A 27,005-nucleotide genomic window follows, 5' to 3' on the forward strand; every position below is an offset into this window, starting at 1 on the left:
ATAAAACAGGTTTTTTTTCCAAATTATTTTGATAAACCATGCATGCTTCCAGTTGCTCACCAGTGAAGAATGATAACACAGCATTTCATTATTCCTGATAGTTGCCTTTCCACTTGGAACACACGTCTTTTAGCTCCTGAAGATGTAACTCTGCCAAATCAGTAGCTGCAAGAACTGTGGACAGATGTTTATTGTCAGGCCAATTGTGCAGCTGTGTTGGAATGAATATGTATCAAAGGAGCATTGAGGGAATAATAGTAGCCAAAGAAATGACTTTAGATTAGAGATTTATCGTCCAACTCTATTCTGTCTGAAGAAGGGTCTCGACCCAAACTGTCACCCATCCCTTCTCTCCACAGACGCTGCCTGTCCCGCTGAGTTACTCCAGCTTTTTGTGTCTATCTTCCTTTGTGTCCAAGAAAGGTCTCGACCCGAAATGTCACCTATTCCTTTTCTCCAGAGACGCTGTTTGACCCACTGTTACTTCAGCATTTTGTGTCTATCTTCGGTTTAAACCAGCATCTGTAGTTCCTTCCTACTCTGAATTCAAATACCTCATTAATAAAGTATCATTGCTGAAACTGTAACAATAGGTCGAAGGATGGTGAGATTAACCAAACATTCATTTAGATTTTATTATCAACATTAATAATGTCCAATTATATTTATAAATATCACATTGAAAGAAGAGAGTATCTCTGACCAGCAATACTTACTGTATTGGCTGATCATTACTTGCATACTGATTTAGTGCTAATCTGCAAATTACTAACAAAAATCAATCTCTTGATAATTCTTTTGTTAAATCAAATTGAATGTAGTTTTTCTGGATAATTTAGCTGGCGGGTCATTCACCGAGGGAAGTGTGGAAGAATGGTCAAATATCATTCATCCCCTTAGGGTACATAAAAGCAACAGAATTTTGAGTTTAGTTTAGAGATACAGCGCGGAAACAGACCCTACGGCTACCGAGTCCACACCGACCAGCGATCCCCGCACATTAACACTGCCCTACACATACTAGAGACAACTTTACAATTGTACATTTATACCAAGCCAATTAACCTAAGAACCTGTATATGTTTGGAGTGTGGGAGGAAACTAAAGATGTCGGAGAAAAGCCACGTAGGCCGCAGAGAAAACGTACAAACTCCGTATAGACAACACCCGTAGTCAGGAACAAACCCAGGTCTCTGGCGCTGAAAGGCAGTGACTTTACTGCTGCGCCACCGTGCTATGTAAAAATAAAACCAATTTAGTTTTCAATTAACAATGATCAAGTTTGTTATCTCAGCAAAAGTAGACTATTTACAATCAATCCAATGAAAACTGCGAGGCAGCAGATAAACTGCTGGGATGTGGGAAGTTACTTGTTGATTTGTTTTCCTTCCTCAGCATCAACAAAGTTACTAGTTCCAGATTTGTGGTCTGTGGTAAATCAGTGGGAAAAACATCCCCTTTTTCTGCCGGCTGATGTCAAGGAACCCCAGCAACAAGCAGGCTATTCAGCCTGTCACATTAAATAATTCTCGTCGATATAAGGCAATGTTAAATTAAATTTGTAAGGTTATTGACAGAGCATTGAATAAAATGTTGCTCAGTCATACTGCATGGAAACAGGCCCTTCAGCCCAACTTGCCAATGCTGACCAAGATACTGCATCTATACTGGTGCCACCTACCCATCTTTGGCCCATCTCCCTCTAAAGCTTTCCTACCAATGTACCTGTTCAAGTGTCTTTTAAATGTTGTTATAGCCCCTGCCTCTACCCCCTCTGCAGCTGATTCCATACACCCACTACCCACTGTGCGAAGAAGTTGCCTCTCAGTTTCCTATTCCATTTTTCCTTTCTCACCTTAAATCTATGTCCTCTGGTTCTTGATTTTCCTACGTTGGGTAAAAGACTCTGTGGATGTACTTTATCTATTCCCCTCATGATCTAATACGCAACTGTGAGAAATTCATTTCATACAGTATCTATTTAAAGTCGTATAAATATTACTTCTGTATACGATTGAGTGCACTGAATGGAATCCAGTGGTCTCTGCTGGTGATAAAGTCTATCTTGTTTTAGCTTGAGACTGTAATGTTTAATTATGATATTAGTCTTGGAAGGATCTATGCTCCTGTGCTCCAAGGAATAGAGTCTCAGCTTGCCCAACCTCTCCCTATAGTTCGGGCCCTCAAGTCCTGGCAACATCTTTATAAATCTTCTCTGGACTGTTTCTAGCTTAATGACTTCTTTCCTGTAGCAGGATGACCAACATGGAACACAATCCTCCAATGTGGCTTCCCCAACATCTTTTACAACTGTAACAAACATATCCACCTCTACAGATAGACACAAAAAGTTGGAGTAACTCGGCGGACCAGGCAGCATCTCTGGAGAAAAAGAATAGATGACATCTCGCGTTGTGACCCTTCTTCAGATATTTAATATCCTGAATGATATTGGCCAACATGTCAATTGACCTCTCGACCACCCTACCTACCTGTGATGCCACTTTCATGGAACTATGTACCTAGCCTTCTATATCCATGCTCTACAACACCTCCCAGAGCCCAGCGTTCGCTGCAAAGGGCCTGGCCTGGTTTGATTTCCTAAAATGCAACACTTTGCACTTACTTTGGGGTGTGATTGGTGGCGTGAAGAACAGGGTGTACATCATGAACTAATGTCTAGGAGGTTAGCAGCACAATTGGGATGGGTAGGATAGGAGACGGTGGTGATCAGCACCGCAGTGGGAGGTGGGAACAGGTTGTCCAAATACATAACTTTTCTATGCTTTGAGTAGATACAGTTTTCCCAGGAATACCCAATAATGGTCACTTAGGGGAAAGTATAGCCACATTTGCTCTCTGATAATCTCAATGAAGGTTGCACGGGAATTGACGTCATCCTATGCACAACTGCTGAGGATTTGCGCGTAATTACAATTCCGGACTAATGTAAAACAACCTGTCTCACTCCTGGAGAGATCTTTATTTCAACTGTGCGGGATTGAAGAAAAATGTTAAGTTACTGAACCTTTACTGGCGCACATAACTGAATGTGAGGTCTCCGGGGTATTTCACATGGAATTAGTTCATAAATAGCTCACATATACTGTAATGCAGGCATGTATAAAAGGGATCCTCATTGGGTTGAAAATAGGAATCTGAAGTTTTCCCTCCATCTAACAAGCTGGAACAGTGCTTCCGATTGCAAGGGATTCATTCAGCAAACACAACTTTGTGAGAACATTCATTTCATACCGTATCTATTTAAAGTCGTATAAATATTACTTCTGTATACGATTGAGTGCACTGAATGGAATCCAGTGGTCTCTGCTGGTGATAAAGTCTATCTTGTTTTAGCTTGAGACTGTAATGTTTAATTATGATATTAGTCTTGGAAGGATCTATGATTATTCACAGAGGTGGCTTTTGAATATTCTCAACACTAGCTGACTTGCAAAATGCATCAACGTTACTTTGAGATGTCAGTAAATAAACAAAATTTTGGAAAGTTAAACTCAGAGCAGTCTAAGTAAACCAAAGCCAGTGAATGTGCCAACTGGTAAACTGGTGAAGCTGAAGGGAGCTTTATTCCCCATCGTTCTCGTGAGACTGCCAGTTACAGTGTGGTTTACATCTCCATACATGCTGCGATTGACACTGTTTAGTTTAGAGGTACAGATACAGTGCGGAAATAGGCCCTTCGGCCCACCGAGTCCATGCCGACCAGAGATCGCCGAGGGACAATTTACAATTATACCAAGCCGATTAACCTACAAACCAGTACGCCTTTGGAGTGTGGGAGGAAACCGAAGTTCTTGGAGAAAACCTACGCAGGTCACGGGGAGAACGTACAAACTCCATACAGACAGCACCCATAGTCAGGATCGAACCCGGGTCTCAGGAGCTGTAAGGCAGCAACTCTACCACTGCGCCACCGTGACACCCTGCAATTGACACTGTCTCCTCTATGTATGTCAGAGTAGACAGTAATTTAAATCTTTACCCACGTCTCAAGCTTTAAACAGAGAGATTTAAAAAGAACACTGTTGATCAAATCAGCAAACAATATCCGTCTCTTCCATTTTATAAATTAGGTCAATAAACCTTAAATTATTATGGCTGATCAGACAAAACTTGATGAGTTTCTTTCTCAAAGCCATTGGAGATAATTTGTATTGGATCATGATGGAGGCATATTTAATGAACAGTTCTGGTCTCCATTTAATGGAAAGGATACTGAAGTACAAGAGAAGTTGTTAAAAAGTATTCCCATGGACTAAATCAAACCAGGATGAATTTATCAGGGAAGTCTGAACAGGCTGGGGTTGTGCTCCCTTGAAAAGCCCAACTGAAGTAATTACTCAGGAGTTGCTTGGCATTCTCACATAGTGGAGACAAAAACTAGAGGCTGTAAAATCAAATAGGGAATTGAGGCGAAACCTCGTTATCTAAAGTATGAAAAATAATGGAACTGTTACCACATGGAAGAGGGAAACATATAGCATAAGGTACATTTACAGGTAAAAGGAATCTGGATAAGCACAACCAGGAAGGGAGGATATCTTAAAGGTAATCACCATTGACCTACCCTTCATCTCCCCCTCTTTTTGCTTCTACCTCTCTCTTACCAACCTCTGTCCCACCTCACTTTGTACTGCCTCATGTTGGCAAACGTTCCCGTCCCTTATAGACTTGATGCAGGGTTACAATCCGAATTGTTGACTTACACATCTTGCCTGCACAGATGCTGCTTGATCTGCTGAGTTCTCCCAACAAAAGAGTCCAGAGATGCAGTATCTCTATATCTCCACATCTCTAGTCTCCCTCTCCCCTGACTCTCAGCCTGCAGAAGGGTCTCGACCCGAAACGTCACCTATTCCTTTTCTCCAGAGACATCTCCTGACCCGCTGAGTCACTCCAGCATTTTGTGTCTATCTTTAGTGTAAACCACCTTCCTACACACGAGTTCTTCCGGCACTGTTTTTCTTGGCAAATACTATACACAATACATTTCTTGGCAAACAGCATTTATCTCCAACAATATCTAGTGACTGTAGTGTAGAAACGGGCTTAATATCACCTCTCGTCTTTGCACACAGGAAATATTTTGCCAGCACCAGAAACCCGGGTTCAATCATAACTATAGGTCCTGTCTGTACGGAGTTTGTACGTTCTCCCCGTGACTTCATTTTCTCCGGGTGCTCCAGTTACCCCCATATTCCAAGGTCTGTAGCCTTGTTGGCTTCTCCAAATTGTCTCTAGTGTGCAAGATAGAACTAGTGCATGGGCAATCACTGGTCGGTGTGGAAATGGTGGGCCTAAGGGCCAGTTCCCATGGTCTATCTCTAAGCTAATTTAAGCTTTTGTGGCCTAATGGCACTTTTTAACAGCTTCAAAGACTGAATCCAAGTAATTTTTATCTGTAACGTTTAGCTGTGCCTTATTCTCATATGAGAATCACCAGAATACACATCAATTACCCCATCACATTTATGACCACATGGGATTGATTTGCCCACTAGTCGTTCAATTTGATGAAAAGTATTAACTAGTTGTGTAAAACTGTTTGATGAGTTGTACTCCTATCATCTGTTTGAATCTTTGTTGTCCACCACAATGGGGGCCACATCATAGCTTTCTTAGTTATTCAATGGGCATGTGTGTAGTTCTGCATTTAGACAATACCCAATGTTGCTTTTAACTGAGATTGAAGATGTGCTGTGGGTGTGAGATGGAGGGAGTGGTCATTTCATTTTTAACTACAGTCACTTAGTTTAGTTTAGATTAGAGATACAGCATGGAAACAAGCCTTTCGGCCCATCGAAGCCAGACCGACCAGCGATCCTCACACACTAGCACTATCCTACACACACGATGGACAATTTACAATTATACAAGCCAATTAACTTACAAAACTGTACGTCTTTGGAGTGTGGGAGGAAACCGAAGATCTCAGAGAAAATCCACGCATGTCACGTGGAGAACGTACAAACTCCGTACAGACAGCACCAGTAGTCATGATCGAACCTGGGTCTCTGGTGCTGTAAGGCAGGAGCTTCCACACCACCGTGCCACCCGTAATATTGTATTTTTCTTGGTTGGCCTTGTATCAATACTTTGGACGAGGCATCATTGGTGGTTCTTTCACGGAACCGTCCTCCATTTGACACCAGGTGCATTGTATTGAACTGCTATTCTGAATCTGACCCTGCCCCTGTCCTACATAATACATCTTGTCCATTCGATGGACCTTCAGTGTTTTCTAAATAGTTCGCTGGTTGTAGAAATGCTTTTCCAATCCACATTGTAGACACTTCATTCCATAAACAGTGTTTCTTTTACATGCACTCCAGGTCCCGTGTGCAATGTTATAGCATTAAAGCTACATTGGGAGTACGTTCCCATTAGCTTATACCCCAGTGCTATGAATATTGACCTTGAACTTTAAGCAACCCTTAATTTCCCTCCCCACCCCAGTTCTCTGACTAGTTTCACTGTCCTGATTAATTTTACTGTTTGTCTCGTCGCCACCTTCTCCTCAGCTGACAATGGTCCATTCTACATTACCTTGAGCGTCTGCTTTGATCTGTCATTTTCACACCTTACCGATTTATTAGAGATATGAAAGGGTAAGTTGTGAAAATGACAGATCAAAGCTGACTCCATTTCCCCCGACTCTCAGTCTGAAAATGGGTCTTGACTCGAAATGTCACCCATTCATTCTCTCCAGTGATGCTGCTTGTCCCGCTGAGTTCCTCCATATTTTGCCATGCCCTTCACCATGCGGTGATCGTTTCTGTCGGGTTTGGATAGCCCTGCAGTTTTATACACCAGTATGGGTTTTCCCAGAGGCTCATGAAACAGCCTAATATTATCTCGGACTGGGCTCCCAGGTTCCACCAGTAATCGAATCTCTGAGTGAATGTTTAAATGATGCAAAACTGCAATTACTTTCTTCAGCTTTGTTAAAAAAGTATTAAAGGATTCAATTCATAGTTCCCAGTGGTATGTAAAACTATGATATACACAAAACACTGGAGTAACCCAGCGGGTGCTTGGTGCTTGGCTCTGGAGAGAAGGAATGAGTGATGTTTCGGGTCGAAACCCTTCTTCAGACTGGGTGAACTATGATGGTGGTCAACCTTTTAACTTTTCAGTGTGTTGCAATATGCTTATAACATACTCAACGCATTATTTAGTGTCATATTTGAGAGCTTAATGAAATGGTACAATTCTCTCCCATTTTGATGAAATCTTTCATCAAGCAGTCATGGAGTCTTTGTGCTTCTGCTAACATGCCTCAGCAATTCTCTATCCAAGATGCTGGAAAATAGGAGGTGACTTAAGCTCATAACAAGGATACTTTAGTGAACAAATTAAAAAGCTTACGCTGAGGGACAGTATTCTTGCTGGTGCCAGATAGTTAACTGAGTCTGCACAGTTCTATTCATGGAGGGCAGCTGAGTTTAGTTTAGAGATACATCGTGGAAAGAGGCCCTTCGGCCCACTGAGTCTGCACCGACCAGAGATCACCCTTGCACTGGTTCTATCTGATAAGGACATTATGCGGAAACCAACAAACCTGCATGTTTTTTTTAATGTGGGAGAAAACCAGATCACCCGGAGAAACATAAAAACATAGCAAATAGGTGCAGGAGTAGGCCATTCGGCCCTTCCAGTTCAATATGATCATGGCTGATCATCCAACTCAGTATCCTGTACCTGCCTTCTCTCCATACCGCCCAATTCCTTTAGCCACAAGGGCCATATCTAACTCCCTCTTAAATATAGCCAATGAACTGGCCTCAACTACCTTCTGTGGCAGAGAATTCCAGAGATTCACCACTCTCTGTGTGAAAAATGTTTTTCTCATCTCGGTCCTAAAAGATTTCCCCCTTATCCTTAAGCTGTGACCCCTTGTCCTGGACTTCCCCAACATCGGGAACAATCTTGCTGCATCTAACCAGTCCAACCCCTTAAGAAAACCCACGCAGTCACAGGGGGCAGGGATAACCTCTGTACAGACAGCCCCCGTAGTCAGGATCAAAGCCACGTCTCTGGCGCTGTAAGGCAGCAACTCTACTATTGTGCCACTGTGCTACCCTAGTGATCATTATCATTATTATTATCACCCTTTGTTGTCATCTTGCAAGCAACAGCTGTACAGTGCAAAATGAGAAGACGTTTCCCAGGGAATACTGGAGCATCGCACATAAAAACAAACATTTCACGCATAAAATAAAAACGATTAAAAAAAAAACAATCCAGTTCCTGATAAAACAGCACGAATAGTTTTAAAAAAGTGCAGGTAAAAACAGCAACATTAAAATATAAGTAAAAACAGTCATAAAATGTCCAGGGCAACTGATTTAAGTGGCCTGAGCCAGTATACACCACTGGTGTACAGCATCAAGTAATGGTGTTTAGAACATATCTTTCAGCAAACACTTGTCATCCTCAATCTTAAATATCACTAGTGGTGCAAATGGAGAAATGTGTACAATGGAGATGCCAGTGACTGTCAGAAACATGGAGGGCCCATTGCCCCCCACAGACACTGCCCCACCCGCTGACTTCCTTCAGTTGGTTTTTATTTTGCTCAAGACACTTATACGCGTCAGCAGTTTTTTAAAAATATGAATACAATGCAGAGACATTCTGGGATGACAACGTCACCCATTCCTTCTCTCCAGAGATGCTGCTTGTCCCGCTGAGTTACTCCAGCATTTGTGTCTATCTTCGGTGCAAACCAAAACCTGCAATTCCTTCCTGCACTATACAATGTAGACTGTGCTCTGTTCCATCATGAGATTCAACCCAGTGGGACTAGTTGATGGATCAATAATTAAAATGTATCGTTCACTTTCTGTAAATGAAGGACGCATAGAGTATGTAATTCCGAGGGGCTTCTCCATCAGTGAGTATTGAAAGTGAGGATTGTAGTGAGTAGCTCTTGTTGTGAGTTGTATTCACTTTGGTTCCTCAACACAGTTGTAGATATTTGTGATAAGCTGGAGTAACTCAGCGGGTCAGGCAGCATCTCTGGAGAGAAGAAGTAGGTGACGTTTCGGGTCATGACCCTTCTTCAGACTGAGGATCAGGGGAAAGGGAAACAAGAGATATAGACGGTGATGTAGATAAATGTACAAAAAGTGAATGAAAGAAATGCAAACAAGTATTGACGATATAGGGAGCAGGCCATTGTTAGCTGTGGCCTGGGTGAGAACGAGTTCCAGCCAATGAGACTCAACAGTTGTGATATTCGTGATTAGATATTTGGAGAAAAATGTTGGCCAGGGAGAAACATTAAGAGAACATTGAGTGAGCATGAGTTGGTGGCAGAGTGGTCAACTAGTGGTGATGCCACTTCACTGTGCCAACATAACCTTGGATCAATCTTGACCTCGTGTTGTCTGAATGGAGTTTGCATGTTCTCCGTTTGGTTATGTGGGTTTCTACTGGGACCTCCAGATTCATTCTCCATCCAGAAAACCTGTTTGATAGATTAATTGTCCATTCTAAATTGTCCTTGTGTTGTAAGTAAGTGGTAGATTTGTGGTGATTGATGAGAATGTTGGGGACAGCAGAGAAAGTCAGGGGGGAAATTGAGTTGCTCTGAGACCTGGCATGAACCTAAAGACCCAAAGCCTCCCTTTTAGTTTTAGAGATACTGTATTGTGTGAAAACGGCTTTTTGGCCCACTGATTCCGCACCGACCAGCGATCCCCACACATTAACACTATCCTACACTCACTAGAGCCAATTTACATTGATGCCAAACCAATTAACCTACAAACCTGAACGTCTTTGGAGTGTGGAGGGAAACCGAATATCACAGAGAAAACCGACGCGGTCATGGGGAGAATGTGAAAGCTCCGTATAGGCAGCACCCGTAGTCAGGATCAAACCCGGGTCTCAGGCACTGTAAGGCAGCAGCTCTACCTCTGTGCCACCGTGGCACCCAATGTCATAAGGAAATGTGGAGATTGTCATGTTGTTAAGCAGTGGGGCTTATTTCCCACTAAGCACTGTAATCTGGCCCTCTGTATTATCCAGGTGCTTTATCAAAAACGCAGCTCCTGAGCCATATGGTGAGACAAAATAATTGTAAAATACTTTGGTTATCAGACATGGTAACTGATTGACTCTCGATATTCACACCCTGGTTTGTTTGCTTTATTGCAGGATGTACTTCTTTCACACAAGCCAAAGGAGAAAAACCGAATTGACAGCAACAATGAAAATTCTGTCCCGAAAGACTTTGAAAATATCGATAACAGTAATTTTGGATCAAGAACGCAAAAGCAAAAACTGCAATCGGAAGTGAAAAGTAAGGGCGTGGTCGTGCAGAAGGCCAAGTATGAGCGGTTGGCTAAAGCCAAGGACCATTCAATATTGGCCAAGAACGGCAATGAAGTCTTACCCCAGGCGCACTACAAGGCCAAGAATGCCAGCAACCCCCAACTAAACTATAAAACCGTGAGTCACTACAAAGGGGGGATGATTGGAAAAAGCTCTCAAGAGCTGCACTATGAGCAGGCTCCGAGATGTGAAATTACAGGCAAGGAAGCCTTGTCGGCCCTCTCCAGGGCTAAAAACAAGCAATGCCGCCAAGAAATTGCTGAACTGTACTGTCTACATAAAGAAGGGAAGTTAATGCCGGAGAAGGTCCCTCGCTTGTGTCCACTGGAGGGTAAGGGTAATCACTTGAAATTGGACTGTTATGTAATGATGGAAGAGGAAGAGGCATCAGCCTCCCACCCCTCCTCTTTCCTTTCTTCTTCCCACCCCCCCCCCCCCCCCCCCCCCCTCTCTGTCCCCCTCTCCCCCCTTCTCTGTCTGCCTCATTCTCGCCCCTCTCTGTCTTAACCCTCTTCCCCCCTTTCTGTCTCCACCCACCCCCCCCCCCCCCCCCCCCACTCCCACTACCTGTGTCCTTCACTATATATTTTTAATTTTTACACATTTCCACCATAGTTCAGATATCATGTTGCATAATTCTGTATTACTCTTAAGTATGATCATAAGAAAGCCCGTCATTTTCATTCTGCATAAAAAAGCAGCCGCATGCAAAAGAAAATTGTGTCTAGTTTGCTTCAGAAGAAAGGAAAGAAAATCGATCTGATCGCCATTTAAGATAGTGGACCTTTCAATCACTCTGCTTTAACCCAAATGTAGGACGGCATAACACTAGTTGCTGTTAGTATTAAATAAACCAAGTGTTATGCAGTTGTACTTTGGTAGCTGAATAAACCCTTGGCCTAATGGCACAGACTGACTGCCAGCGGACAGCCATTAGCCGCATATCCGCTCACGCTGGGACAAACATGGAAAGCTGGAAAATATGAATGAATAGAAGCTGGCCCCCAAACCTGGTAAACCATTTAATGAGATCATACCCAAGCGGCACGGTGGCGCAGCGATAGCGCTTGTCGCGCCAGAGACCCGCGTTCGATCCCGACTACAGGTGTTGCCTGTACGGAATTTTGTACGTTCTCCCTGTGACTTGTGTGGGTTTTCTCCGAGATCTTCGGTCTCCTACAACACTCCCAAAACATGCAAGTTTGTTGGTTAATTGGCTTGGTATAAATGTAAATTGTCCCGCGTATCTACGAATGTGCGGGGATCGCTGGTCGGTGCTGACTCGGTGGGCTGATGTGCCTGTTTCCGTGCTTTATCTCTAAACTAAACTAAACTAAACTAAATCTGATCAGATTGTAACTTTAACTCCACATTTCCAACCTTGTCAGGTAACCTTTCATGCCCTTGGTTATCATGTGCCCATTAATATATTCAGATGCTGTTTGTCCTGCTGAGTTACTCCAGCCTTTTACTGTCTAAAAATATTCAAAGACTCAGATTGCATCAACTTTTTTAAAGAAATGTCAATGATTCATGACACTCTGAAAGAACAAACACAATATTTGGCCTAAATGGATAACCCCTTATTTTTAAACAGTGACCTTTAGTTATAGATTCTGCTACAAGAAGAACAATTCTCTCCACTTCTGCCCTGTCTACAACACCTGGGATGTTTATAGATTTCATTTAAGTCCTTCTCACACTTCATAAATCCCTTGGATCACTCGCCCAACCTCTCCTCATATAAGGCACAGGTCCAAAAATATTGAGGTTAATTGCTTTCCTCTCCCTCTCATTTGTTCTACCTTGTGAGAAAAAATAAGTGTAGGGAATTGTTTTCCTTCAATTTATTATTTTTAATTACTGATTGATTTTTTTTGTTTTAATAATTGATTTTTACCAATTGGTCAAACATTTTAATTTAGTTTTGATATACAGCGTGGAAACAGGCCGCTCAGCCCAGCGAGTCCGCGCCGACCAGCGATCCCCGCACATTAGCACTATCGTACACACACTGGGGATAATGTACACTTATAGCAAGCCAATGAACCTACAAATCTGTACATATTTGGAATGTGGGAGGAAACCGGAGGAGCACCCGGAGAAAACCCACACAGATCATGAGGAGAATGTACGGACAGATCCATAGTCAGGATTGAACGCGGGTCTTGCGCTGTGAGGCAGCAACTCTACTGCTGAGCCACCGTGCTGCCCTATTGGTTATATTTATATCTCTATCTGAGGCACATTCAAAGCAGGTCCAAAGCCTGTCTCTGCATTGAGCTACCAAGAGCCAGGGGAGGACCAGTATCCATGGATGTGCCAGCCTGCAGGAGCCTGCCCTGCATGACAGGTGCACTGTGTCCTCAGCTGGGGAGCGACCATGGGAGGTGGGCATCACAGGCAGCTAGATTGTTGGGGAAGGTTGGGCCCAGGCAAAACCGTTCAGTGATCTTTTTCTCATCAACTGCACTCAGGTCTCCTCTGGTACTGTTGAACCTGTGGCAATTACCCCACCAAGGGCTTTCAACTACAAAGTATGGTGGAACAGCCACTAGGATTTCACCAGGAGTTGGCGGAGATAGTGCTATCCTGTGGAGTGGGGGGCGGTGGGGGCGCTGCACTGGCAGCAGCCCTGTCAGCAGCGTGTTAGTTTTTTCAACTTTTTAAATTTTTTTAGTATGTCTTAAAGTCTGTTTTTAGTGTTTCTTAGTGTGTTTTGTGTGGGCGGTAGTGTGGGGGGGTAAGGGGGAAACCGTTTCGGCCGCCTCCTCCATGGAGAGGCGACTTTTTCCAGGTCGCCTCCCCCGTGGCCTAACAATCAGGATCGGCGCGGCCTTTCCACGGAGACGGGGACTTCAGTGGCGGGCGCAGCGTGGACTCTCGCCGTGGAGCGGGTGGGCCCTCGCTGGGGCTCGCCGGAGGAGAGTGTTCCGCTTTGCTGGCCCGGAGCACCCGGCAGCCTGAAGCCGCGGTCTGCAGAGCTCCAGCTGGCGCGGCGTCTACAGCCCGGGATCTCACGTTGGGGACCCGGGGGTAAGAAGATGCTTCCACCGCCGGCCCGCGGACAACTTCTACCGTGGGCGCGGCATCGACTCACCATCACCCCTGGAGGGGAGCTTCGACCGCCGGCCCATAGTGCCAGAGACAGGAGGAAGTCTACAGCCCTAAACACCCCCACAGTGGGCTTCATGTGTCTTGGTTCTTGGTTCTTGGTTCTTGGTCCTCCAAAATATTCCAAATGGAATTTAAACTGGAGGTGGCAGAGGGTGGACTTAAGCAAAACAGGGTCCTTGGAGAAGTAGAGCTACCTTAAATGTAGTTGCGTCTGGTTGGGTAACTATGGTAGGGTGAAGACTACTCCATGCTTTAATTGTGTGGGGGAAGAATGCTGTACACGTCTGTCTTGGTAGCTGGTATCTCAAATTGGATCGAATGGGATAGACTCTTCCAGGCAGAACCGCCTTTTTGATCACGGTCGTTCCCCTGCCAGGTAAGTGGGCCTGGGCCTCATCCATTGTCAGAGTGAGGCCCAGCGCAAATTGTCCCCCAGTACTGCCACTTGTGTGCCTCGTGCATCAGACTCGTGAGACACACTCGGTACCACAAGACACAAGAGTGCACAACCATGCTGTTGTCATCTATGACGGGCTACCACCACCATGCTGAAACAAAAATAATAATTGACCCCACTAGGAAGCTTGGCCCCATTCCTTTGAAGCACGCGGAACGAGTGGATTAACCCATGATGAGCGTTTGTCGGCACTGGGCCTGTACTTGCTGGAGCTTAGAAGAATGAGGGGGGACTTCATTGAAACATACAGAATAGTGAAAGGCTTGGATAGTGGATGTGGAGAGGATGTTTCCACTGGTGGGATAGTCTAGGACTAGAGGTCGGAGCCTCAGAATTAAAGGACATCCCTTTGGGAAGGAGATGAGGAGGAATTTCTTTAGTCAGGGGGTGGTGAATCAGCGGAATTCTTTGCCACAGAAGGCTGTGGAGGCCGTCAATGGATATTTTTAAGGCAGAGATACTGTAGATAGATTCTTGATTAGTACGGGTTTCAGAGGTTATGGGGAGAAGGCAGGAGAATGGGGTTAGGAGGAAGAGATAGATCAGCCATGATTGAATGGTGGAGTAGACTTGATGGGCCGAATGGCCTAATTCGTTCCTATCACTTATGACCTTATTACTGTTACCATTTGTTTGAGCAACAGAGCAGACAAGAGTGATGTGATACTGAATGGAGCATAGATTATACGTGATATCACCTGCGAGTTCAGAGGTCTCGGAATGCTACATGCTATATTAATTTGACATTTGCACGGTTATTAATGGCTGCATTGACTATTTATTTCATGCTGAGGCGGAAACCTTGAATAAGTAAAGGCAGCGAATGCTTCAATCATCGCCAGTCCCCTGGTTGTATGGGTCAAGGTGTTTGATCACATTGGCATTTGTCACTGGCTGCGACATCGTTGTTAGCACCACCACCTCGATTGGAAATAAAACCACTTTTTGCACTGTTTTCGGTCAGCAGAAATAGAAAGCAGAGCTGGCAATTAATCTTTAGGAAATAATTTCCAAATTCATTCTCTCATCACAAAAAACTCACAAGTGAGGAGTAGTCACCCACCAGGCAATAGAGATGCCTAGGAATATAAAATACTTGCTGCTCCTAACCTCTGTCTTTATGAAGCAGTCAGCACCATCTGTGCTGTATCAGGAACCTCTGTGGTTCTTCTTGGTTCAAGCAGTTCCTCATTTGAGGAAGCAATTTTGGAGACACAGCGCGGAAACAGGCCCTTCAGCCCACTGAGTCCACACCAACCAGCGATCCCTGCATATTAACACCATCCTACACACACTAGGGACAATTTTTACATTTCCTTCTTGCATATAAAATCTTGTTATAAGGTGTCAGAGAGACTGAAAATCTGGGTGAATTTTCATAGTTTGCATTCAGAAATCTGCATTGTCAATGAACCACATTCAACAGAGGCATCAATCAAAATATTGTCCAGAATCATTAAAAAATAATTTAAAAAAAACTTACATACTTTTAAACAATTAAAAATAAACACAAGCTATGAAAATCACAAATAAAGAGATGTTTTCAATTGAACAATTAAAAACATGTTATTTTTTAGTGTCCTCAATTGAACAATTAAAAACATGTTATTTTTTAGTGTCCTGTCTTTGCTTAACAGTGCAAATAACACTGCAATTTACTAAAGATTACTTTTTTCTCAATGGGTGGCTTCGACCAACAACAAAGCAAGTGGAGTGGATGGCAGCTGGCTGCAGAAGAGTTTAGAATTAGATCAACTAGTGGAATGGGCAGACAAATAACTGATGAAGTGTGATGTAGAGGTTTAAAGGGCCTGTCCCACTGTACGAGGTAATTCAAGAATTCTCCCGAGTTTTCCACTGATTCGAACTCGGAGAATGTCGGTAGCGGTACGTAGGAGTTCGTGGATGTCACGTAGCGGCTCGTACGAGTAACGGTAGATACTCGGAAAATCCGGTAAACTCGTGACACTGTGAAAAATGTCCACGAGTTAAAAAATAGTTACTTTTTATTCGTATGAGTCACTACGAGACATCCACGAACTTCTACGGACCCACTATGGACATTCTCCGAATTCGAATCACGGGAAAGCTCGAGAGAACTTTTGAATTACCTCGTACAGTGGGACAGGCCCTTAAGGTGAAGGGAAAAAGATTTAATAAGAATCTGAGCGATAACTTTTTCACAGAAAGGGTAGTGGGTGTATGGAACAAGCTGCCAGATGAGGTAGTTGAGGCTGGGACTATCCCAACAATTAAGTAACAGGTAGACAGGTACATGGATAGGACAGGTTTGGAGGGATATGGACCAAGCGCAGGCATGTGGGACTAGTATAGCTGGGACATGGCCGGTGAGGGCACGTTGGGCCGAAGGGCCTGTTTCCATGCTGTATCACTATGACTTTAGAGTGCAAAGTGATGCACCTTGGAAGGATAAATGAGAAGGGTAAAAATGGGCACCTGGTGCAGGAACTGAGAGATTGACCGTAAATTCACATCTTTGAAACTGGCCAGGAGTTGGTCAGACTGTTGGAAAAGCAAGAAAGAATCTTTTGGTTTTATAAAAATGGACATTGATTCCAAAAGCAAAGCAAAACTGTTGTAAATGATTGGCTAGTTTTCTGCTGGGCCCACTGTACTGTTAAATCCAACATATTTTGGGAAGAATGCCAACTCTTTGAAGTGGAATGAAGGAGATTTACAATATTGCTACCAAGGTGGAAGGAGGAATAAGACAAAAAATCAACAAAGGAGAGCCAGTAGATGTTGTTTCCCTGGATTTTGAGAAGGCTTTTGCTAAGGTGCCAAGAAAGATGCGAGCCCATGGTATTAGAGGGCAGATACTAACTAGCAAGGATAGCAGATTGGCTGAATGGCAGTACGCAAAGAGTGGCAAATAGTGGCTTTTTCTGGCTGCCAGTGACTAGTGGTGTTCCACAGGGGGTGGTGCTGGGGCAGCTAATCTTCACGTTGTGTATCAATAATTTGGATGATAGAGTGGATGTGGAGAGGACGTTTCCACCGGTGGGAGAGTCTAGGAGCAGAGGGCATAGTCTCAGTCAAAAAGACGTACCTTTAGAGATTTTGTCAGAGGTTGGTGAATCTGTGGAATTCATTGCCACAGATGACTGTGGAGGCCAAGTCATTGGGTATTTTTAAAGCACAGATTGGTAGATTCTTGATTAATAAGGGTGTCAGGGGTTATGGGGAAAAGGCCAGATGTAGTTGAGAGGGCAAGGTGGATCATGAGAGTGCATGCTTACAAACTTGTTCACAGGATAGACGATTCTAAAACTAGAGGGGAAAGGCTTAAAGAGGGAGAGGAGATATTTAAGAGGGACTTCGGAGGCAACTTCTTACACTCCGAGGGTAGTTCATATCTGAAATGAGCTACCAGGGGAAGCTAAAGAAGTGGATACAATTATGACTTTGGACAAATATATGAATAGTAAGGACTTTTTGAGGGATAAGGGCTAAATGGAGGTAAATAGTAAGATTAAACGAGAACTTACCAGTTCGAAGTTTGATCATTATTTTATGAGGAGTACGTTGAGGGAATACGTGAAGAACTCTGCCAGGACACATGTGTGTCATTCTTCAAAGCAGCGGTGTGAAATCACAGATAACTGTAATAACTTAAACATAGTAAGATTAGAGAAAGAAATACCAGTTGAGTATATGATCATGTGTGGGAGCGGAGGGCACGTATTCCCTCAACGTTACTCCTCATAAAATAATAATAAAACTTCGAACTGGTAAGTTCTCATTTAATCTTAATACTTTACTTCGGAGTCACGTAAGTGACTACGTGAAGATTTCAAAGCCTGTGATTTCATGCGGTGGAAACGAGTCAATGCATCACATCTGCCTTAATGACGGTAGGTGGAATTGTGTCAACATATTTTAGACATGAATCTGACATGGAAATCCATTAATTGATTAACACAAATTATAGCCCCTATTTATGGGATAATTAAATTACAGAACTTAAATTGTTTCTGCAAATTTTCCAGGTTTAATGACTGGTTTATGATAAAATAGTTGGAATGTTTTTTTCCCCTGACCATCCTGCTGCCTTGAGGATTTGGTCCATTGGTACATCCAACTGCATAGCTGCCGATGTAGCTGCAGCCCTGGTGGAATGAGATTTAAAACATTAGTATCCACCCCAGCCTGTGTTAGAACCTGTTACAGCCATCTTGAGTTGGTCTGGACCAACACTTTTTTGTGTGGTTGCTTATGGCTGACTAAAAGTGCCTTCTCATTGCCTCTGTGTTCAAGAAGGAACTGCATATGCTTCTCATTGCCTCTGATGATTTTGTTTTCTCCATATATAACGACAAATGTTTTACTATACAAAGACGATCATCTGTTAGGTAAGACCTAAATTCGATATTGAGGCCCGCTGATCCCTGTCTGTTCTGTTTCACTAATTCATAAAAATGAAACGTAATGTTTTCAGATGAAGAAAGTCATGTTGTCCAGTCTTAATTTATGTAATGACTGTACCCTTTGTGCCGTGACCAATGCCATTAGCATGACTGTTTTTAATGTCAGTCTATGTAGGGACAGAGCTGTTGCTGGAGACCAATTCCTGAGCATCTTCAGGACAATACTCACATCCCATATTTGGGAGTACCTGGTTCTTGGGGGACTGGTATTAAAAATTCCCCTCATAAGTTTTGTTACCAGTGGGTGAGTCCCAACAGAGTGACGCTCTGTTCCTTGCCATAGATAAGTTGATAAGGCACTTCTGGCGCAGTTGATGGCACTATAACTGAGCCCCTCATCATATTGGAGGCCTGCCAGGTATTTCAGAACAGACGGGATGTTCATATCTCCGTAGGTGATGCTGTTTTTGTTACAATACATCTCCCACTTCCTGATATAGACCAGATACTGTTTTTTGGTGGACTGTCTTTGGGCCGCCGAAATCATATTCACTGTTCGGTCTGTCAGTCCCAGCTGTAGTAGAGGTATTTTTGAACTCTACAAATTAATAAATTCAAATAGTTATGGCATGGGTGACTAACCCTTGTTACGGGATGAACCAATAAGTCCGGTCTGTTCGGGATGGTGATACATGGTTCTAATACCATGTTCATTATCACTGGGAACCACGGTTGAGTAGGCCAATCGGGTACTACCAAAATACCAGACGCAGAGTCCTGCTGTATTTTCCTTAACACCCGACTGATGAGGCAGAAAGGAGGGAATGTATAAATAAACAATTTCCCCCCCAATGCAGCGAAAATGCATCTGTCGCCGCTGCCCCAGGTTCTGGTTCCCATGAAACATAATTTGATAACTGGTGATTAAGTCTGGATGCGAATAGATCGATATCTGGTGTTCTATATCATGCTGTAATATCAGCAAATACTTTTTATTCAACATCCATTCGATGTTTTCATTAAATTTGCGTGACCTGGTGTCTGCCACTAAATTTAGTTTACCTGGTAGGTAAGTAGCTGATATCCAAATATCTCTCTGGATACACCACTGCCAAATTGTATTAGCCAGATTGTCACATGATGTCGATTTGTTTCCACCCATGTGGTTGATATATGCTACCACGGTGGTATTGTCAATCTGTAGTCTAACATGCTGGTGATATGACCCAGTACAATATGACTTTAGGCCATAGAATGCATCCAACATTTCCAGGTAGTTTATGCCCAGTGTTAGTAATAATGATGCCTCCTGAGCAGTCCATCTACCTCCGCAGCTGGAGATGGAATTGGTGGCACCCCAACCAAGTGCACTGGCATCAGTTTGTAGCACCATAGAAGGGTTGCTGATAATGATTGGATTGAAACAAAGCCAAATGTTATCTATCCACCATTTTAGTTCCATTATAGCTTTGATTGGTAGCTTCATTGGTCTGTTAAAATGACCAGCATTGATTTTGAGTGCTTGTATTTTTGCTCTCTGTAAATTTTGGTAATGTAAAGGTCCAAATTGTGTGGCTGGAAAAGCAGCCACCATTTTTGCCAATTACTTTTGCTACCAATCTGATGGACGGTTTACTGATGTCAATGAGGTTATTGGAAGCTTCTATTAAGTCTATAGCCTTTCCCTTTGGCAAAGTCACCGACATGTGAACTGAGTCAATGGTGAACCCCAAATAGTCCATAGTAGTGGAAGGCGTTAATTTAGATTTAACTGGATGGATAATAAACCCCAGTTTTTAAATAACTGTTTTGTGGCTGTTACAGTTTGTTTGGCCAATTCCAAAGTCGATGCTAGCCATGAAGTAACCTTTGGAAATCAATTGTTTAGCAGTAACAAAGGTTTCCATTTTTAAATGAATATATTGTACAAATGTATTCAATTTGGTCAGATCAATAATGATGCGACAACCACCATCTTTTTTGATTTTGGTAAAGATATTGGACACGAATTCTAGCGGTTCGTGTTGGGATTTTTCAATTACCCCTTTTGCGTAAGGCTGCTCCAGTTCAGCTTGCACTTCTGATTTTTCTTTACCGGAAAGTACGAACATTCGGTTCGGTACATGTTGAACTGGAGGGCTGTACTTGTGTATAATTCCATTGTATATCCCTGGATACTGCTTAAATATAAGTATCGGTAGATATCATACTCCATGCATCCAGAAAGGAGAGTAATCTTTCCCCCCCCCAACCTCCATGCTCCCTGCAATTTGTAGGGAACCAGACCCACCTACCTCCATAGTTACCAGTGGCAGGTTTACTTCTTTTTGTAAATCCTTTGTTGATGTTGAGGCATCGGTGGCTGGGTTTGTGGTTTGGTTGATGTTGGAGGTTTGCGTATCTTCCAAGAAGGCCGGTCTGGGCCATGGCCTAAGAAAGACTCATGTTCGGTGTACCGGATCTTCGAGCTTTCACCAGTCGGTCTTGTTCTACTGGTGGGTGCGTAAGGGTGCTGTCTATGGCCTTGTGTTGCAAAGCAGCGCCAGTGCATCCTGTTGGTCCTGCGACATGTCCTTCTCATCCACTGTGTGGGTGAAAGCTGTTATCCCCGCTGTTTAGGAGTTTCCATATACAATTATTTACTACAGGAAACATTCCGGGATATACAGTTACCCGGTGTCAGGTGTCCTCCAGGTTTTGGCCAGTCTGGTCTGGCTGTATGAAGTTGGACCCCATGTCCAGTAGATTTTCACGTTCCTGAACACTTGATTGCTGTTCTGCAAACCCCTCTTCAGGATCAGCCCAGAACTGACCCCCAGTACTCCCCAGACGAGGGAGAAGCACTGTGCAGCCCTACAAGAGGTGCTGCTGTGGGTTTTACATAGAACCCACAGTGACTCGACTCCATCTCCCGGAGCCTGTCACGTTGGAGCAAATGCTCCACACACCGCTCCATCCGGCTCCAGCGCTCACGGTCACTGGCCGCCCGCGGCTGCTCAAAGTCGGACTCCTCTTAGTCCACGACTTTGATGGTTTTTTGTCTTGCCTTACCGCCCGGCCGCGGAGTGGATCTGGCCGGTGCGGAGGTGACATCGGGCACAGCTGATCCCATTATAGGTGATTCAAGTGCCGCTGGCCGCTGCTAGCCCACCAGCTTTGTCGCAGCCCGTTGGTTTCTCCACCTGTAATCAGCATGGGAAAACACAAAAAGACCGCAGCTCTTACCTGCAGGTCCTGGTTTAAATTGTCGCTACGGGGGAACGTTGTTCCACCCCGTCTCCTGCCGTTATCGACTTGCAAAAGTCGACGGCCCCATCTGAATAGTCTCCCGCTCGGCCGTGGTGTTCTGGCCGGCGCGGGACCAAAAGTCGGCACAGCTGATCCCTTACGGGGCTTGTGCCTTCAGTTGCTGCTGGCTCCTGCAACTTCGCGGTCCTCTCCAGCCAGCTTCACTCGCAGCACTTGTGGACACTATTTTGTCCAGCTTCCCCCCCTGTGTAAAAACAGCGCGGGGACAAAAACTACCGCAGAGGAAATCACTTACCTGCAGGTCGCGGTTTCAAACTTACCGCTGCGGGAGAACGCTCCACCCCGCCTGTCGTTTCGCAAGCGTGAAAGCGATATGGCACGCATGCATCCTGGCGGGGTTCTTCACGTAGTCACTCACGTGACTCCGAAGTAAATTAGGACTGGCACATTATGTCAACCTGGTGGGCAAGGATAAGTTGGGAAAGGACATGTTCCTGTGTTAAACAGCTCTGACACTCTATGCTGGAGACTGTAAAACACTTTGACTGTGGCTCTGCTAATATTGGCCAGCACACCAGGGGAATTCCCTGCCCTCACAGTACTGCACTGATGTGGCAGCCCTGGTTATTACCGTCATGTCAGCAAGACATGAAATCCCACTCTTACGAGTTAGAAACATCAATCCAATGATGACACCTCAGACAATGCCTTTGTGAGCATGTGTATGTACATCACATGTTTCAGGGATTGCTTCAGACCTTGAGGCAACATATGTGTTTGTTTAGGTTCAGATTCAGATCAGATTCAGATTCAGATTCAGATTCAGATTCAACTTTAATTGTTATTGTCAGTGTACAGTACAGAGACACCGAAATGCATTTAGCATCTCCCTGGAAGAGCGACATAGAATATGATTTCAATAAATAAATCTATTTACATGCATACAGTCATAGTACCGTTGATGTGGATGGGGGTGTGCGTGTCGCCCCTAGACTTCCTGATGTCTACAATGAGCTCCTTGGTCTTCTTGGAGTTAAGGGCCAGGTTGTTGTCAGCAGACCATGCTACTAGGAGCTGGACCTCCTCCCTATAGGCCGACTCATCGTTGTTGCTGATGAGGCCAATCACTGGTTGAGCATGAAACTATGTCAAATACGTGGTTGAATGATTCACTATTGTAGATTATAAACTCGGAGCCTTATCCTTTGTACTGCCAGCTTAATGGGGGCAGTGCTGCTGATAGTGTGTTACAGCACCATAAACCAGCAGGTAAAGGGCCTGTCCCACTTGGGCGTCATTTGTGCATCATTTACGCGACATCCTAAAAATTGATTGGCGTGTCGTGATGCGTGGTAACGCGCGGCCACCTCAGGATTTTGCATTGCTCAAAACCCTCGCGCACCACCTACGTGACGTATCCATTGCGCACGCTGACGTACTGATGGCATACGCTGATGTACTGACGGCATACGTGTAGTGCGTGGTTACGCGCGGTGACGCACGAACATTGCCTATGCTCATTTATTATTCGTCACCGTGTGTCAACGTATGTAACCATGCGCCGCCCATACGCCGTCGGCGCGCCATTAGCGCGTCATTTGAGCGCCGCACCACGTGACCACTCGGGTATAAAACGGTATCATTTCGAAAAATTTTCACCATAGTATCTTTGATTTTCACTGGGAAATCCTTGCCACGGAGATCGGACTAAGTAGGAACGACATTGCAAATGGGTCCCAAAAGAAGCAGGACCCTCAAGAGCACTTGGCACGTGACTGCCGTTCTGCTAGACGATTTTCGCGCGACAGCCACTACCGGCCTGTCGCGTAAATGATGCGCAAATGTCGCCCAAGTGGGACAGACCCTTTAAGCTTCTTGCTGACAATAGACACAAAAGCTGGAGTAACTCAGCTGGTCAGGCAGCCACTCTGGAGTGAGGTGACGTTTCGGGCAAGACCCTTCTTCAGACTGGTTCTTGCCAATACGTGGAGTACAAGCGTCCTCTTTTCTGTTCACACAATAGCCTGAATTCAGCAAAAAACTTTTTATAAGGCGTACCATTGATTTTGTTTTATACTTTAAGTGTGTTTTAGCCTGAGGTGCAACCTATGTCTGATGATCCAGCTTCAGCCCTAATGTCTGATGATCCTGCTTCCTAACTTAAAATAAACTACTCTGCTCTGCTTCCTCATCACATTATTCCATGATGTTACATCCAACATATTTGTTGTTTTGTATTTAGCCCATTTTAGTCCATAATTATTTCCAGGTATTTAATGATTTGGGGAGGTATTTGGATGATCAAATTATCTTGATATTTGTTTAGGAGTCGTCTATGCTCAGTCCGCCTGGACCTACCTGATCTCCCAGTTGCCAAACACTTTAATAGCCCTTCCCATTCCCACCCAGACCTTTCTGTCCTCTGCCTCCTCCATTGTCAGTGAGGCTAATCACAAATTGGAGGAACAGCACCTGATATTTGGCTTGGGCAGCTTGTAGTATGAATATTGGTTTCTCTACAAGTAACCCCTGCATTCCCTCTCTCTCCATCCCTCCTCCACCCAAGTTGCACCAGGTTCCCGTTCTAATCTAGCAAACAGCTTACAATGGCCTGTTTCCTTTATCATTGTTACCATTTTGCATATCTTTCATTAATTTGTTGTGTATCTCTCTACATCACCGTTTTTTTCACAGAGAGTGGTGAATCTCTGGAACTCTCTGCCACAGAGGGTAGTTGAGGCCAGTTCATTGGCTATATTTAAGAGGGAGTTAGATGTGGCCCTTGTGGCTAAGGGGATCAGGGGGTATGGAGAGAAGGCAGGTACGGGATACTGTTTTGGATGATCAGCCATGATCATATTGAATGGCGGTGCAGGCTCGAAGGGCCGAATGGCCTACTCCTGCACCTAATTTCTATGTTTTATGTTTTCTATATTTCTCGTCCGCCTTGTCCTTGACTAGTGTGAAGAAGGGTCTTGACCCGAAACGTCACCTATTCCTTCCCTCCAGAGATGTGTCTATCTTTGATATTTGTCTGTTGACTGAGTAATCTCCCTTAATATTATGACTCAGTGAATGTTTAAGAAACTTGTCAGCGGGGATAAGTTTTGGATAAATGTTCCAAATTGATTGACTAAAGTGAATCACATTTCCCACTTTGAGATCACTATTAACCTTTAACGCTATATTTTGCAACAGAGATTCTTTCACAGGGTTTCATGTTTCTGTTAAATTACGTATCCAATAATGAAGAATGTATCATATTATATATGCTGTACATTAAATGGCATCGCTGCACCCAAAAGTGATTGAAACAATAGTTATTCTACAAAATGAGCAGTCAGCTGGGTTACGTTTGAATCAGACTGGCAGTGACTGGTGAAGAGGCATCAACTTCCTGATTTGAGTTCCTTCCTCAGCAATGGAAGGAAGTGAGAGTGAGGCAGAGTGGTGTTCACCCTTAATTGAACACTGAAATGCTGCACATGTTGGTTAGCATGGTATTTGGTACAGTACTTTGTTTCTCATATGTACCAAGGTACACATCCTTGTACACAGTTCAGTACAAGTAACACTATACATAAGCACTTAGATACATCATAAACATCTCAGCTACAGTACAAGTGTATAGTTGCAGTACACTGAGACAGTACACAGAGTCGCCATTTTGGCACCATTTTCAAGTCCCAGTTGTTGTCAGTGCAGGGATCTTGACATGACCATGAAGGCCTGTTGTCCTGGTGGCGTTGCTGGGTGGGTCTGGCCAAACGTAGCCGTGGTGCCCTTCAGCCGCTCCTCCACTGTTGTAGGCCCCGTGCGGTCCACGTGCTGGGCCTACTGGAGCGGCACCCGGTCCAGCCCAGTCCCAGGCTGCTGCAGCGGCCCACTCCCCCATCGAGGCCGTGCACTCCATCCCTCAGCCGGTCCGCGTAGAAATGTTCATAGTTGTCCAACCACTACAGCAAATTGTCGGGAAATCCAACATTACAATCAGACATGTTCAGAGCGGTTTATTTACATTAGCATAGAAAGTTGGAAAGTTATTATTAGTCCCTTTACCCGGCATCAAAATATCCTGGAGATTCTCCAGCAACTACTCTTTGCATGCATTTTATTCCAGCTTCTGTAATGAACAGCATTCAACACACAGCTGTGATGTTCACAGCTCAGCCGCACTGTTTGACAAAAGTAAGCTTTAATTCTCTGTTGTTTCAAAGGTCTTTTGTGGGTTCATCTCTCCGCCTCTCCAGGATAGTCTGTTTTTTCTGCTGGTTCGATGCCAGCTTTACAGAAGGAAGTGATGTGGCTATTATCTACTCAGCAATAGGCCTAATGAGGATATACCACTCAATCTCAAACACGCATTCTTCTCCCAACTTCATTAATGACAGCCACCATCAAATATCCCAGTGATGTTATCCACCTTGTAAAACACCACTTGCTCTGACCTGGTCCAAGATCATTTCTGTACACACATAGGTCAAATTGGCTTTTGGTATCTCCCATGAATTTGCCTGCATACTCTTGCATTATTAAGCTTCTTTCCTGTCTAGAATTCAACGTTGCTCACTCCTCAACCAATGCTGCTGACCCTCCTGAGCATTACAGTAGAACAATATAGCACAGGACATGTTCTTAAGCCCACCATGTATGAACCATTCATAATGGCCATCTATGGGCGGCACGGTGGCGCTGCGGTATAGTTGTTGCCTTGCAGCACTTGCAGCACCAGAGACCTAGGTTTGATCTCGACTACGGGTGCTGTCTCTACAGAGTTTAGATGTTCTCCCCATGACCACCCTGATTTTCTCAGAGATCTTCGGTTTCCTCCCACACTCCACAGATGTACAGGTTTGTAGGTTCATTGGCTTAGAATAAATGTAAATTGTTCCTAGTGTGTGTAAGATAGTGTTAATGTGCAGGGATTGCGGACTCTGTGGCCGAAGGGCCTGCTTCCCTGCTATATCTCTAAACTAAACATATTGCAGGCACCTACTACTCTCTATGTGTAGAAATAAAAGATTCTTTCAAATTTTGCCCTCCTTAAAGTTATGCCCTGGAATATTTAATATTTCCACCCTGGGAAGAAGACTCTGGCTCTCTACCCCTTCCAAGCTTCTTACAAATTTCAATAGTTCTATCAAGTTGCACTCAACCAATGCTCTGGAGGAAACCACGCAAATATGTGCAACCCCTCAGCTTATGTACCCCGGCCACAGTGGCGCAGCAGTAGATTTGCTGCCTTACGGCACTTGCAACACCGGAGACACGGGTTCAATCCTGACTATCTGTACGGAGTTTGTACATTCTCTCCATGACCACGTGGATTTTCACTGAGATCTTCAGTTTCATCCCACACTCCAAAGTTTGATACTTCTTATCCTGTTTTTTTATAAAATCTCCTAATAGCTTCAAGATCATTTCTCATTGGA

At 44.2% G+C, this 27,005-nt stretch overlaps 1 protein-coding gene across 1 annotated transcript in view; it reads left to right on the forward strand.

The window, feature by feature from the left end:
• xylt1 (xylosyltransferase I) overlaps positions 1-27,005 on the forward strand; it is a 317,375-nt gene that overhangs the window by 123,307 nt on the left and 167,063 nt on the right. Inside the window, exon 2 of the mRNA XM_055651880.1 lies at positions 10,186-10,693. Within this exon, the coding sequence (XP_055507855.1) occupies positions 10,186-10,693 (508 nt within the window). The remainder of the gene's footprint in view (positions 1-10,185; positions 10,694-27,005) is intronic.

This window comes from Leucoraja erinacea, chromosome 20, assembly GCF_028641065.1.
Source record: "Leucoraja erinacea ecotype New England chromosome 20, Leri_hhj_1, whole genome shotgun sequence".
Lineage (NCBI taxonomy): Eukaryota > Metazoa > Chordata > Chondrichthyes > Rajiformes > Rajidae > Leucoraja > Leucoraja erinaceus.